This window comes from Chenopodium album, chromosome 11 (assembly GCF_948465745.1).
Source record: "Chenopodium album chromosome 11, dcCheAlbu1.1, whole genome shotgun sequence".
NCBI classification, from domain to species: Eukaryota; Viridiplantae; Streptophyta; class Magnoliopsida; order Caryophyllales; family Amaranthaceae; genus Chenopodium; species Chenopodium album.
The window spans coordinates 41965929-41981766 of NC_137844.1; the positions used below are offsets into that span (position 1 = coordinate 41965929).

General features: G+C 35.9%; 1 protein-coding gene across 1 annotated transcript; it reads left to right on the forward strand.

Annotated features, from left to right (window-relative positions):
- Positions 1–1906: 1906 nt before the first annotated feature.
- Positions 1907–15589, forward strand: LOC145567580 (importin beta-like SAD2). Its single transcript, XM_081626891.1, has 22 exons — positions 1907–2332; positions 2557–2692; positions 2800–2887; positions 2987–3136; positions 4179–4341; positions 4535–4719; positions 4870–5043; positions 5728–5873; positions 6006–6129; positions 6230–6410; positions 6743–6902; positions 7012–7053; positions 7137–7255; positions 7333–7534; positions 9136–9267; positions 11925–12028; positions 12193–12372; positions 12803–12942; positions 13083–13222; positions 13352–13509; positions 14561–14690; positions 14794–15589. Exons 1-22 carry the CDS (start codon positions 2243–2245, stop codon positions 14949–14951), a joined length of 3102 nt encoding a protein of 1033 aa, XP_081483017.1. The 5' UTR covers positions 1907–2242; the 3' UTR covers positions 14952–15589.
- Positions 15590–15838: the final 249 nt, after the last annotated feature.

Genomic DNA, 15838 nt, shown 5'->3' on the forward strand with positions numbered 1-15838 from the left:
AAGCCCTAAAATCATGAAAAATCAAGGTTTAAGCCCTAATTTTCTTAACGAAATAAATCAGAAATTTTATTTCATAATTTAAACATAATAAAACTTTAAAATTTTTAATCTTTTATAGTTCATATACATAATCAAACCATAATAATAACAATTTTATAACAAAATTTGATACAGATTAAAACTTGAATTAGATTAACAAAATAAAAGAAGAACAAGAAGAAGAAAGGAGAGAGGAGGGCAAACTGCTGTCGTGGGGGGGGGGGGGTGCTGCGGTGGACGCGCGGAGCAGTAGGGTGGTGCCGGTGGTGGGTTGGTGTCGTCAGCAGCAAGAGCAACAACGTTCGATATTTTTTTTTTTTTTTGAATACTCATGAAACAATGAAGCAGTAAGGGGAAAAAGAGGAGAAGGGAATTACGTGAATGAGGGGAAGGATTTGAGGGTTTTGGGGTTTTTATATGTGCATATGGGCTTGGTTTCCAAACTCAAGTGGGAGTAGGAATTTGTAGATTAGGCTTAAATGGGAGTTTAAGCTTCCTTGTTCAAAATTGGGCTACCAACATTATTAATAAAATAAGTTGGTGTATAGAAAGAGAAATTTAAATTAAATTAGTGCCTAATAATTTAATAGAGTTTAATTAAGTTTTACATAAAATAATATATTAAATGAAAACAAAATAAAATATTTGTTTAAATAATAAGGAAATATATTATTATTTACTCTAAAAATATGGGGGATTACAGGCATCCCCAACAATAACACTTGCAACTTCGCCTATCGCTCCTCCCAATAACACCAGTTCTGCTATCTCCATGACTGAGCACTCTGCCAAACACACCGCAGATCGTGTCGCAGCCAAGCCGAATCCCAGCCGCAGCCACGGCCGACCGCGCAACCAGGCGAAGTGCCCAGCCACGTCAACCATCTTGGGCAGCAACTGAACCGTGCAGCCCTTGCACGTTTTAGCCACCGTCCTTCCATAAACGGCCACCAACTTAGCCCAAATTCCCAATTCGAAACACATCCCCACCCCAAACCACCCCAAAACCCAACTCCCCTCCCCGAAAACCATCCCCTCTCCTGTTTTCTGACCCCATAAACTCTATTCCCCCACCCAAAACCAGCAAAAATTCGTTTACCCAGAAAACCCGAAACCCTAGACAACAAGTTTCTTGGGTTAAATGGGTTTATGTTGGGGGCTTCGGTTTTAATGGTGGGGATGGGTGCAATTGTTGGGGTCGGCTGGCGCTGTGGGAGGATGATCACCGGAGGCCGGCCGCTAGGGTGGGGCAGGGAGCTGCCGGTGGTTGGGGTATTTTTTAATTTGAAACCTTTTGATATTTTATTTGTTAAAACAATATTATTAAAAGCTTAATTTGAATGTAATTATAGGTTAAATAAAAAAAACAAAAAATATTTAGACCAATTATATGGCAACACGTGTCATGGGTAACTTTTTTAACAAACAAGTTATTTTGCCTCTTAAAATTCAACACCCCTCAATATTGTATTATTAAAAAAGAACCAGCTAAATTTTGTATTATTATTTGCAATTTTTCCAATAAAAGGGCGGACAAAAAAATGTTTGAAAACGGAGCAAAGATGACACAAGACAAGTATTAGTTGGTATGAGTTGTCCAGATTATTACATACTCCGTATTCATCATATACCGCAACAACGACAAATTCACTCCTACTACAGCACGTGCGCTTCCTTTCTTTTTTTCTACCTCTTTCTTTACACTTAAAATACCACAACAATAGAAATTCGAACCATCCCAAAATTCTTGGAAAAACCCCTTTATTTTACAGACCACACCCAAAACGACGTCGTCCCCCAATTAATCCAATCCATTTCCAATTAATTAAAAATAAATTACAAGGCCTCAAAATCCTAAAACCCTAATCATTTAAATACCCACCGCTTTCTCTCTCTCTCTCTCTCCGCAACCTTCGTGCTCTTCTTCTGCATTTGCGCACTTCTTTCCACCATTAAAATCCTTTTTATTTTCTCTCTCTTCTAAACCCTTTGAGCTTTTCTAGCTCTAGGGTTTAGATTCATTTTCATTTCCCTCAATTTTTTTTTTTTTTTTTTTTTTTTGGTTTGAATTTTGATTTTGTTCATTTTTTTTTATTAATTTTGGTTTTTATTGGATTGAGCTCAGTTGGTGGTACTGTACTATTGCATTTTGATTTTGATTGTTTTTGTTCGAATTTTCGATTGATTTTTTGAGGGAAGAATTATGGATCTTCCGAGTTTGGCTGTGATTCTTCGTGCTGCTCTTAGTCCTAATCCAGATGAACGCAAAGCTGCTGAAGATAGCCTTAATCAGGTTAATTGACGAGTTTAATTTTCGAATTTTGATCAATTTTTTTTTTGAATAGTTTGATCATTAGCTGAATTTTATTCGTGTAATCGCGTTGATGCTGTGATCTGATTGCTGAAATTTATTCATTTATATTGTTTGATTGTGTGTGAATTAGTTTCTAATGTGATTTTTGCATGTTAGAATGAGTAATTTGATTGAAATTTGTTGGGAATATGATGTGATGGCAGTTTCAATACACGCCACAGCATACGGTCAGGCTATTACAGATAATAGTTGATGGGAATTGCGATATGGCAGTGAGACAGGTTGCTAGTATTCATTTCAAGAACTTTATTGCCAAGAATTGGTCGCCTCATGATCCCGGTTCGTTTCCTGTCGTGTAGTGATTAAGACTTTGACTTTAATTGTCGTAGCTCGGTCATTCGATATTGATATTGTATGCTTGGTTATATTTTTATTTTTAATTTCAGAGGAGCAATCAAAGATCTCACCGGCTGATAAAGCCTTGGTGAGAGAAAATATCCTTGTGTTTGTGGTTCAAGTTCCACCGCTTTTGAGGTATGGCTACTTGCTGTGCTATTGTTATCTATGTGAGCTATCATATCCTAAACTCAATTTTGAAGGGTGTTTGATGTTTATTGTGGTTGCCATTTGTAGGGTGCAGTTGGGCGAGTGCCTCAAAACAATTATCCATGCTGATTACCCTGAGCAGTGGCCTGGCCTTCTTCACTGGGTGAAGCATAATTTGCAAGATCAACAGGTCTATGGTGCTCTGTTTGTTTTGCGGATTCTCGCTAGAAAATATGAGTAAGTACATGATTGCTGATTATGTATGGTATATTGCGGTATCATCACAAAAAAAATAAAGCAAATCATATGTTTTATTCTTTTGGGTTTTCTCTGATTCTGGTTGCTCCCCATCAAGTAGGTGGAGTTGCTTACCTAATTCTCTATTGGCTAGTACAGTCAAAAGTCTAATTTAGATAATATGCTAGCTTGACAGTGTATTCATGTTTCAACAAGCACTATCTTTGATTTTACAAAAAGTTTACATGTTTCTTTCTCAGCAAAGATTAGGCCAGAGCTTTGTACTAGACCTAATATCCTTGTCCAAACCTTTAATTTGAACTTGGCTGAGTACAATTTTTAGGTACCCCTCACTTGCATATACCTGAGCATACTAAGTGAACTACTGCTGTTTATATCAAACTTAATACTTCCTTCAGTTCCTTATAATTGCAACTTTTTGATACTTGCTATATGATTCAATAATTGCAATCCATTGTAACTTGTCAGTGTGAATGCCATTTTGGTAATAAACTTTTTAATGTGTATGCACATTATATGTTTTGGATTGGAAGGTAAAGAAAGAGAGAAATTATAATGCTCTGTAGCCTGCGTCTCAAATTCTCTATACCTAACTTTTTCTTTGACTGAGGGGGCGAGCTTGAGTTCTTGGTAGTCAAGAGTCTGACTTGTTTTCTAAGAATCTGTATTTAACCCTTATATAAATGAAGGGATATGGAACAAATGCTTTCCAGTTTGACCAGTAGCATTTTCTTCTTTGTTACATTTATAGTATATATAAGTATATTAATTACACTAAGTGATCCATATAAATTTTTTGTGTGGGAAAGAAAACAAAAGAATAACCATAAGGAAAGAAACACTTGACATAACTAGCAGTTGCACCACTGGCATTATTATCTATAGTTCTGTTGACCTTAACTTCTTGTTGTTTGCAGATATTGGTTATTCATTTTTGTGTTTTCAAATAACGAAGGCTTTCTTATCTGGTCTAACTTGTGGATCAATAAGTATTTTACCTCCTGCTGATATTTTTTTGCAGGTTCAAGTCAGATGATGAGAGGACACCTGTGCATCTAATTGTTGAGGAGACTTTTCCTCCTTTGCTCAACATATTCAACAAGCTTGTCCTGATTCCCAACCCTTCACTAGATGTGGCAGAACTCATAAAGCTTATATGTAAAATATTTTGGTCATCTATCTATGTATGATTCTTGCTCTTAGTATACTGGGCATTCTTTCTTTGACAGTTTTTACCATGTCTTTAGTATCATCTCCTTGTTATTTTTTGTTGAGTTAGATCTGTAGATGGCATATATACCTGTCCTGTACTACTTAGATTGCAATATCATCAGTCTTCATCTAGAACTCACAGGAGCTCACCTGTTCCCTTCTCAGTTGGAGATTCCCAAACAGCTCTTTGATTCCAATTTGTTCAATGCTTGGATGGTCCTTTTCTTGAACATTTTAGAGAGACCTGTTCCTGAAGAAGGCCAGCCTGCTGATGCTGATCAAAGGAAATCCTGGGGTTGGTGGAAGGTTAAAAAATGGACAGTTCACATCTTGAATCGGCTATACACAAGGTCAGTAAATGTTAGCATAATTGTCTTGTACAATTATGGAATCATTTGGCAACTTTGATGTTCATATAAGGAGAAGGCATTTGAGTTTTGTAACCACTGATTAATTAATTAATTTGTCTAATTTCTGTGCAATCTGAAATATGTCAACAGATTTGGAGATATGAGAATCCAGAACCCTGAGAACAAAAATTTTGCTGTGATGTTTCAGAAGAGTTATGCAGGGAAGATATTGGAGTGCCATTTGAATTTGTTGAATGTGATCCGTTCTGGTGGCTACTTACCTGATAGAGTTATCAATCTTGTTCTGCAATATCTAAGCAATAGGTTTGTAAAGCCTTTTTGACATATGCCAATTTAATCCCATGGGTTTAATGACATTAATCTATGAAGTGTTTTTTCCAAGAAGGTTTCTGATCTTAAGATGTTCCTTTGATGCCAATGTATAGTTATGCTGTCCATCTCACACCTCTGATTATGTTAACAAACTGAGCTGAATTAAAATGTAAATACTGTTATTGAACCAAGCTGAGATGTGTACTAGAAGCATAGTATTGTTGGTGAGATGGAGCTCCCAGTTTGCTCTATATGTATTTAATCCATGTTGGGCTGGATGGAGAGTTGTACCCTTTTAGTGCCACATAACTTGATTTTTATACTGATAAAACAAAGGTTTAGATCTTTGTTTGCTACATTCACCTATTCAAGTTGGACTTATAGGGTGGCACTTGCTTCCAAAATTGGAATTTCCAAGAGGAGCAAGGTTGGCTAGCAAAGCAAGGTTAAAAAAAATCTTTTGACAAAGAATATTGATATATTTGAGAGTGGGTCACATATCTTAGATGTTAGGTGTGAAAATCGAAATTCAAGGCAGGGCAAGTATAACTATATGTATAATGATGGTCAAAATCTGAGGCAGGATTGTGCAATTCTACTTTACTGACTAATTTGGCTAGAAAACTGCAGCCTGTTTGTATTGGTCTAACCATAATTTTTTTTTCATTGTGGCAGCATCTCAAAGTCTAGTATGTATCAATTGTTGCAACCACGACTTGATGTTCTCCTTTTTGAAATAATTTTCCCCCTGATGTGTTTTAACGACAACGATCAAAGACTTTGGGATGAAGACCCTCATGAGTATGTAAGAAAAGGCTATGGTGAGTATTATGGGCTTTTCTGCAACTCTAAATTGTTTAGCTTCCATTTCTTTTCAAAAAAAAAAGTTATGTTTGTTTTTGTTATATTGGTTATTGACACTAAATGGTTATGTATCTTTTTATATTGTGTAGATATTATAGAAGATCTATATAGTCCAAGAACTGCAGCAATGGACTTTGTCAGTGAGTTGGTCAGAAAGCGTGGCAAAGAAAATTTGCAAAAGTTCATTCAATTTGTTGTTGAGATTTTAAAGAGGTATATATTTCTTCTGTTTATGTTATATTTGTTTCATTATAGACGATTTATGCTGGTGTTGTTAACTTTACAGTTGCTATAACGATCACTCCACTTTCAGGTATGATGACTTCCCAGTGGAACAAAAGCCATATCGGCAGAAAGATGGTGCCCTTCTTGCTATTGGTGCACTTTGTGATAAGCTGAAACAAACTGCACCATACAAATCTGAGTTGGAGCGTATGTTGGTGCAATATGTTTTTTCCGAGTTCAATAGCCCTGCTGGTCACCTAAGAGCTAAGGTTTGTAGATAGCCATCTGTGTAGGTTGTAGCTAATATTTAGGGGAGACCATCCTTCATGTAATTTCTTAACATCTGAACCATGCCACCTGGTAATTTTCTTTAATTATTCATTGTGGCTAATATGGACAAGCTGTAAGTTTAGTAAACTAAGTTTGGAGAGTGCGCTATAATTGGAGGACAATCCAAATATAACTGTGCTCTGTTATGTAGAAATGCAGGGAGTTACCTTTTTCTGTATGGTTTCTTTATTATAATGTTTCAACTATATTAGATTTTAATGGTCTCACAAAGTTCTGAATTTGATTCCGTCTCATTGCTGGGTAATATCAGGCAGCTTGGGTTGCTGGCCAATATGCTCACATTGAATTCTCCGACCAGAACAATTTCCGAAAAGCACTTCATAGTGTAGTGGCTGGGCTGCGTGATCCGGAGCTTCCTGTTCGTGTGGATTCAGTCTTTGCACTGCGTTCTTTTGTTGAAGCTTGCAAAGGTTCTTTTTGCTTGGTTGCTGAGATCTGTTATATGTATTCACTCTGTTTTTCATTAATGGCATGTCAAGAATACATGTTCTCTTATTTAAATTCCAATTTTGGATGCAGATTTGGGAGAAATACGTCCCATTCTACCACAACTACTGGATGGTACGTAATATTTAGATACCTAGTTCATTTTATATATGATGTTTTTATTTGCAGCATCTTCTCATGAGCTTTTGTTCGTTTAGAATTTTTCAAACTTATGAACGAGGTGGAGAATGAAGACCTTGTATTCACTCTGGAGACTATTGTTGACAAGTTTGGGGAAGAGATGGCACCTTATGCTTTTGGACTGTGCCAGAATTTGGTAATTAATTTCTAAATTTTTTTTGACACTTCATATTTAATAAGTTCTCAGTTTAATGATACTTACCCCTTGGTTAGGCTGCTGCATTCTGGAAGTGTATGAGTACTGCCGAAAATGACGAGGAGGGTGATGATCCAGGTGGTGCATTGGCTGCTGTTGGTTGTTTACGAGCTATAAGCACAATTCTTGAATCTGTCAGCAGACTTCCTCATCTATTTGGCCAAATTGAGCCTACTCTTCTGCCTATAATGCGGAGGATGTTGACTACTGATGGCCAAGGTCTGGCTTTAGTTTAGCAAGTTTCACTTGTTTCATTCTTGTTTCTACATTTATATGATTTTGGGCTAAGGGAGGGAAGGGAGGGTGTTTGCGTTTTAAAATGAGAGATTTAATTCTCCATTTGTGAACTATCACTCGAGGAAATAGATATTAATTTGTTGAACTAGCTTGTTGAATTCAACTAGGAGTATGGTTGTCATGGAAAAATAGATATCAACATGTCTGTGGAAACTGTGTGAGCTGTAGAGAGATTATTATTTTGATTTATCTAATGGTTATAATTTTTATATATTTATAGTAGAAACTTGAAAGTAGTTCAGGTTTGTGAAATACTCTATTGACCGGTGTTACATGAAAAGAGCATGCTTGCTTGGATGCTCCATATCTTATTGGTGAATGCTACAACGGTACAACCTCCCTCCCATAATAGGCTTCCTAAGACTTTTGGGCAGAGTAAGACTAAAAACCTGGGCTACTGGGAGTACTTAATTCCCTTATAATGGAGAGACATTGCAGGCCTTAGAAGAAATGAAAGGGAGTAGAACAGTATTATTTAAGAATGGAATAATTAGTTGGATCAGATCGAAATTGAAATATTAGAAAACTATTAATGGATTGTGTATGTATACTCACCTTTGTTATTAACATCACAATACTCTAATCTTGGCAACTTACTTTACCCCATTCAAATGAAGAGCACAGCTGCACAGGCAATGTGTATCCTAAAGCATATAGAAGCAACTACCAAGTCCTAGTTACTAAATGTCTAGGGCAATTGTTTTACTAGCTGCTGCAGGAGAAGAATATTTAAGTTAATCTGAAGCCTTAATACTCTATGGTCTATTGATCATGTCATGTTTATGTTTTTACATATCCAAGGATGCCAATTTTGTGGAAGATGGAAGAATTCCAATGATGAACAATTCACTGGGGGATGGTTTTTTTTTTTTGGGTTACTTTAGTTACTGAAAGGATGGAGTTTGTTTTGATGTCTTCAGTTTCTAGGGGGGGTGGGGGAAGATGTTAGCATCTAAAAACCATAGATAAGTTTTCAACATAGGTATTTAATTTGTGTTTAACGTCTAAAATTTTATAAAATGAACTGAAAGATTGAAAGGTCTAATGTGGGGAAAACGTAGGTTTTTGTCTACTAGTTTGCAGATAATATTATGTGCTAGTGTAACTTTGTTCTTTGACCGCCAGCCTTCATTATCTTAAGTAGGTTGGCTTGATTTTGGAGACATTTGTATCGATCTTGAAGGCAGGGATTGACTTCTCTAAATGTATCTTGTTGAGGGTAGACATAAGTAGGTTGGCTTGATTTTAGAGACATTCGAATTAATCTTGAAGGCAGGGATTGACTTCTCTAAATGTATTTTATTGAGGGTAGACATACATCACATTTTTCTTTGAGAGCTTGCCTCGTTGAGGCTAAAGTGGATCACTTGAGTGCATGGTCTTTGCTGCATAGTATAACCTACTAATTGATCACTAAATAAGTTACTTGTCCAAGTTAATTGTTTTTTGGCTTGCAGTATTTTTAAATATTTGTTAAGCATTTTCAAGCTTCTTATCTGTAAATATGGTGGTGGTCTTTCCAGAGGTCTTTGAAGAAGTGTTGGAGATTGTGTCCTATATGACTTTCTTTTCTCCTACAATATCTCTGGATATGTGGAGTCTTTGGCCGCTGATGATGGAGGCACTGTCAGATTGGGCTATTGATTTCTTTCCAAGTAAGTGTTATGCCCTTCTCTTGCGACTGTGTAACTTGTTTAGTAATCTCGATCTCCAAATAGATCGATGGAGGAACTTCTATTAGGCACTTTTTGGTTGAAGGGATTTGGCTGGAAAAGAAAAGAAAGGAAAAGGTTTTAATATGTTCCCATGTTTGGTTGGATGAATGGAATGAAAATTTAAAAGAAAGGAAGAAAAGTGAATGGAAAGCCTCTTTACAAATTTTCAGCTTTCCTTTCCTCCCAAAATTGGAGGAATTTGGACTGGAAAGAGAAAATAAAAGCATATTTCCTTTCACTTCCCTTCATTACATTTCATTAACCAAATATTGGAAATAAAATCTCTTTTCTTTTCCCCTCCTTTCCTTTCTCTTCTTTTCCTTTATTAACAATGAACCAAACAAAGCCTTAATGTGCATTTGACTCAGCTTACCTACTAATTAAAGTTGGCTAAGACTCTTCCACTGTGGTTGAGTATAGAGTTGCAGACAATGTTTTCAGTTTTGCAGGATATTGAGACTGTAACTTCACTTTTAAATACAATGTATTCATGGTTTATTGCTCTTCCTTTAATGAAGCTTCTTGGTACTAGGCATGGGTTTCCTATCATTCATTTTTTGGTTTGTCCTCATCTTGTTGCTAGGAAGTGATTTAGATTTTTAAATTTTGTGAAGGATGCAATGGTGTATGTGTTTCTTTGGATTAGATGAGATAGGTCAGCAACAATAATTCACTTGCTAAAATGATGGTTTACTATACTAGATGGTTGTAAATGTTTATTAGGATTAGAGTAGATAGTTCAGCAACCAAGTCATTAACTTGCTAAATTAAAGTACTAATGGTTTGATGATGGATTGATATTGTAAAGTTGTATTTACTTAAAAGCTATGCATTAGAAAACAAGAATAAATTGAAAGTGACTTTAGTGTAAAACAGTAAAAGAATAAAATACTGCTTTGTTTTACACTTTGTTTGGATAGGAGGATTTGGAGGGAAGGGAAACAAAGATGCGTTTTCTTTCTTTGGTTAGCAAATGAAGGGGCGAGGAAAGTGGAGGTTATTAGTGTTGATTTTGCCATGAACAAGGCTTGGGAAACAAAAGCAGCAACGTTTATGGCATTCTCTCAATTTTCTCTCTCATGGAAGATGAGTAATGCATTGTCGGATTTTACTCTGTCCCTCCTCTCCTGTCTTATCCTAACAATGGAATTATTTCCTTATTCTATCACCCTCTCTACACCCCTTTCCCCTTCTTCCTTTGTGATATCCTATCCAAACACACTGTTAGTAATTGTTACTTTAGATCCTTGATCAAGTACCTGAAACTCCAACCAAGGATCAATATAAAAAAACTTGGTATGATGAGAAATGTCTAGATGTTAGGAATTTATATTCTATTGTTAAGATCTATGAGCATAATGAGATATCAGATCATTCTGTTCGGGCCCTTACATTCCTACAGAAAAACGTAGCTGCAAATTATTATCTAGTTAATTACTAATGCCTAGGCAGATGTCCGCTTCTTGAAAATCAAGTCGTTTTAATCCTGGTTGGTCTTTGGTCAAACTTTGTTGATTGAATTTACTGCCTGTTATCTATTAGGTTGACATTTTGGTGCTGTGAAGTGGAACTAACTTAATTCATGTTGCCACTATCTAGGTTTCCTACAAAGTCAAGTCTTTTGCTAGACTGCTCCATACTTTTTGAGAGAAAGTATTAAATAATTGTTCATATATGAGTTAACTTGAGCCTTTGTTGGATGACGTACTACCCGAAGTTATTAAAATCGGGATTCTACTTTGAATCGGAAGGGGCTATCAGAATCGAATTGTAACATCGAATCGTAGAATTTTAAGATTCTATCGACATGCATAATCAAGATGTCAAATCTGAATTTAATTAAATATATTGAAATTATGAGTTTGAAACCTAATTATTGATAGATAATAGTTATTTACCCATTAAGCAATCAATACTTGACAATACGGAGTATATATTTAAAAAAAACCAAAATAAACATGTTTTAAACTTGTAAGGATTTCGCTAGTTAAGAAAAATATCTAACATCGGGTAGAATCGTAAATCGAATTGTATGACATACATGAATCGTAAAATTGTAAGATTCTAAGATTTAAATCGGGATTTTAATAACAATGACTACTACCTAATATGTTATTATATATGGTAACAGGCATTTTGTATGTAAGGCTTGTTGATTTAGAAGGAGAAGAGCTTAGACAGATGTTAAAAGTTTGGACCAAAGATGATAACTTGCATAGTGCATTGAAATAGGAGAAAATTATCATCTACATGTTTTGATGTTTGGAAGGAGTTTGTCAAATTATGAGTTATAAATTACTCTTGCTCTCCATGACTTAATTTCAGTTATATTTTATCAATGGTTTGACCTTTGTGCGATGAAAAGACATTTAATAAAAATTATTTTCAGCCAATTTTGTGCTTTCCCTAGATCATGTCATTGACCTGTTTTGGTTATATCACCTTCATGAATTTCTCATGTGGTGTAGAAGAGGCTTCTCGTTTATCTTGGGCTTCTATATTTGGCTATATACTGTTTGATGAATGTTTTGTGTATATATTTGTTGTAATTTATGTACTTATTAGTAATTATATTTGCAATGGATGATTTGATGCAGACATCTTGGTACCTTTGGACAATTATATATCCCGTAGCACTGCTCATTTTCTGACTTGCAAAGATCCAGACTACCAGCAAAGTCTATGGAAAATGATATCCTCTGTGAGCTTCTATAACCCAACTACTTGTCATCTTAACCTAGTTGATGAAAGTGCCATTATTCTTCAATGTGATGTTTGTTTATTTATGAAGTCATCCTTGGCATATTTTATATACACTGTATTTCAGTGTTTGAAGCTGATGTTTGATGGATTTTATGTTTATAGATAATGTCTGATAACAATCTTGAAGATGGTGATATTGAGCCTGCACCAAAGCTCATCGAAGTTGTATTCCAGAACTGCAAGGGTCAAGTTGATCACTGGGTTGAGCCTTACTTGAGGATAACTGTTGAGCGACTGCGTAGAGCTGAGAAACCATATTTTAAATGTCTTTTGATTCAAGTGGTATGAATATTGGTCAATTTGTTTGTGTTATTGTTAGTCTGTTATCTGCATCATTGATTAGTTTCTTGTATGGCAGTTTAATTAATGGTTATGGCAGCTACAGAATTATTGGTATGATATATTGAAGAGTTTGTAATGAGTTATTTGTATGATATCACTTAATTTTTCTTCTTATATTAGCAGGCATGAAAATGCATTGTGCTCTAGTTGTATCTTGTGGATGTGCTTATCATTTTGCTTGATTAGTGGAAACTTGTTAATGTCTAGCTTTGATGCGGCGATTACCTTTATTGTTGAAACTTGAAACTCTTTTGTGAAAGCTAATTTTTATTTAGTGGTAGTATGTAAACTAAATTGTACTACAGTGGTGATTTCAATACATGTTTTTTTAACATACACTGATTTGTATCTGATGCATTTTTTTCTGCAGATTGCTAATGCTCTTTATTACAACCCTAGTTTAACATTGAGTATACTCCATAAGCTAGGTGTCTCTGCAGAAATATTTAATCTTTGGTTCCAAATGATACAGCAAGTGAAAAAAAGTGGTGTGCGTACCAACTTTAAAAGGTAGCTCCGTTTATTTATTATTTATTTACTTCTTAATTGCTTTCCATTCAAACTATTTTGCTCGACTTGGGAGAAATTGTTACCTGGATGTTAGTATCCTTGTTGGAAATTTAAATGGATTATTTCTCTTCATTTTACAGGGAGCATGATAAGAAAGTGTGTTGTCTGGGATTGACGTCCTTGTTAGCACTTCCTGCTGACCAATTACCAGTGGAAGCTCTTGGACGTGTTTTCAGGGTTACTCTTGAGCTGCTTGCTGCATACAAGGAACAGGTTGCAGGTATGTCTCCCCTCATATTCTGGTACTTGCATGTTGTAAGAGAAAGTTGCCTTATCTCTATCACTAATCTGTGAATTTTGATTTATATATTTTGTGTAAATGGTATTTTATTTAATCTTCGTGTTGCAGAAGCTGCGAAGGAGGAGGAGGCTGAAGATGATGATGTTATGGATGGTTTTGATTCTGATGGTGAAGATGAAGGTGATGGCTCTGACAAAGAGATGGGAGTTGATGAGGAAGAGGGGGATGATGCTGACAGCAATCATCTGAATCGATTAGCGGCACGGGTGAGGTTTCTGGTCTTTGAATGATGGCTGGGTGCTGGTTGGGTGATCTCACACTGCACAATTTTTGAAGCTAGAAATTTATTAACACAATAATGGAGTCTCCTTTCTGTTTTGAAAATTTGTTACAAACCGGAGGAATGAATCACAAGTTTGCTATAAAAGCTATGGTTTTGACCTTATGTGAAGCTACACACCATGAAAAGGAAGAAACCTGAGTTCTCTTTGCATTGCTTCCTATTGTTGTTCGTTCCCTAGAGAATTTAATCTATCCCCACAAAAAATAAAGTAAAAAGGAAACTGAATTAAATTGTCGAGGGATATATATATCCAGAAAAATGAACTCCTGAGCAGTGTTTGGTTTGGATTCAATGGTAAATGTGATTGCAATGTAATTTTTCCAGAGAAAAATGCTTGCAGTTCCTTCTATCCTGGTGGTGTTAAGTCTGGATTAGCTATGATGATCAATGTGTGCTTGCTATTTGCTCTCCCAAAAGTAATCATACATTGCGAGGGCAAGGAAGCTCTTCTGCATCTCGATATTATAATACTAGGCTTTTGTGGAGCACCAAAATTTTATGTTGTCCTTTCCTTTTTTGAGATTTTGACCTCCATTTTCTTTGTTTCATTTTGTGTTCTTGTTCTTTATATATTTCCCTGGACAGGAGGAAAAGTGCGGTGATTTTGTATATCTGCATATTAATTATAATACTTTCTCCGTTTTTTATTAGATGCATCACTTTCGTAATTGTAGACTCCTAGGCAATTTTTGGAGTAGAGAGAGAGAGAGAGAGAGAAAATAAAGAGGGCCATGTGATATGAGTGATATAGAGAATTTATTGACTGAAAGAGAATGTGATGTATCTAAATTGAAACTTCCATATTAAGAAACTGATGCATCTATTAAAAAACGGAGGAAGAAAGTGATGCATCTAATAAAAACGGAGGAAGTACAACTTTTCTCTCTTTCACAAGCTGCATTGCTTTTTCTTTTGTGCTATTTTCTGTGGTTTGGATGGTTAATATTTGATCAATATTAATTTTGCATGTGCAGGCTAAAGCCTTCAGAATGAATGATGAGGATGATGATGATGATTCTGATGATGATTACAGTGATGATGAAGAGTTACAATCTCCCATTGACGAGGTTGACCCTTTCATATTGTTTGTTGATACAGTCAAAGGTAAGTGACTTGGCACGCTCCAAGCACAGAAGCATCAATTAATTCTTTCATGTCTAGTTCATATATACTTTTCTTTGCTGACTCTTATTTATTGGTTATGAAGTGATGCAAGCTTCAGATCCTTCAAGGTTCCAAAATTTGACTCAAGCTCTAGAATTCCAATATCAAGCACTGGCCAATGGAGTTGCCCAGCATGCTGACCAAAGACGGGTAGAGATTGAGAAAGAGAAGTTGGAGAAGGCAGCAGCTGCTTCCTCGTGATTTCATATTGTGGGAAGGCAAGCAAATGGATACTTGGTTTTGTATAAGAATTTCCATTCTTTTGCCTATTCCATTTGTGATGCATCCAGCGTCATATATTGGGACAGTAATGAAGTTAAATGGTCAGGGGTATGTGTTGGCAAAGTGTTTGGATTTTGTTCTGAGGTTGCTGATGGAAAGCGGTTATGAAACTTGAAAAGTCTCATACATACCTCTGGGGTAGGCATTCCTGGTAAAAGGTGCCTGGTGTCTTGCATTTCTGGTAAAAGCTGCCATTGTCGTCATGGTTTGCAACAACCCTTTCGGGGTTTGTAGGTTCCGGAAACGTATGGTCTACTTTTATGGACGAGGAGATCTGCGTGTAAGGTGTATAATGTGCATTCTTTTATGTATCTATTTAGGCATCAACTAGGGTGTCCTAGGTTGTACTCACAATTTTGCGTCTAGTATTGGCCCATTTTCATTTTTTTTTTTCTATTTTATGCAATTAGCACTATTGATTTGGTTGGGCCTTTTTTCCCATCTTTCCAGTGAGGGATGTTTTCAATTTTGGGTATGATGCAGCAGGTTAAGGTGACTTGCTGGTCTATGTAAGACTTGTTGATTTTTGTATCATATCAAATACACTTGAGTTGAGATATGCGGCTTTACATCCCTTGAATGTGCCTCTTTGTAAAACTTTGAAACTGATGAGTGAACAAAGGATTTTCTGGTGGCCATTTTTCTATGTGAATGGACCACAAATGCAAATAAAATTAGATTACTGTACAGATTGAAGAAACTATCTAGTTCAAGGGCATACTTGGATTATTTCAGTTCTAGTTTTTTGGGCTGGAAATTTTTTTAGTGGTAAACAATTTATTTTATTTTTTGACGAGAAGATATGT

Bases quoted from the DNA above. Each gene is read 5' to 3' on its own strand.
- LOC145567580 (XM_081626891.1), top strand. From the start codon at position 2,243: ATGGATCTTCCGAGTTTGGCTGTGATTCTTCGTGCTGCTCTTAGTCCT. The intron at 4,342-4,534 runs GTATGATTCTTG...TTCCCTTCTCAG, and splicing joins TATTTTGGTCATCTATCTAT to TTGGAGATTCCCAAACAGCT. The intron at 7,535-9,135 runs GTCTGGCTTTAG...TGGTCTTTCCAG, and splicing joins GTTGACTACTGATGGCCAAG to AGGTCTTTGAAGAAGTGTTG.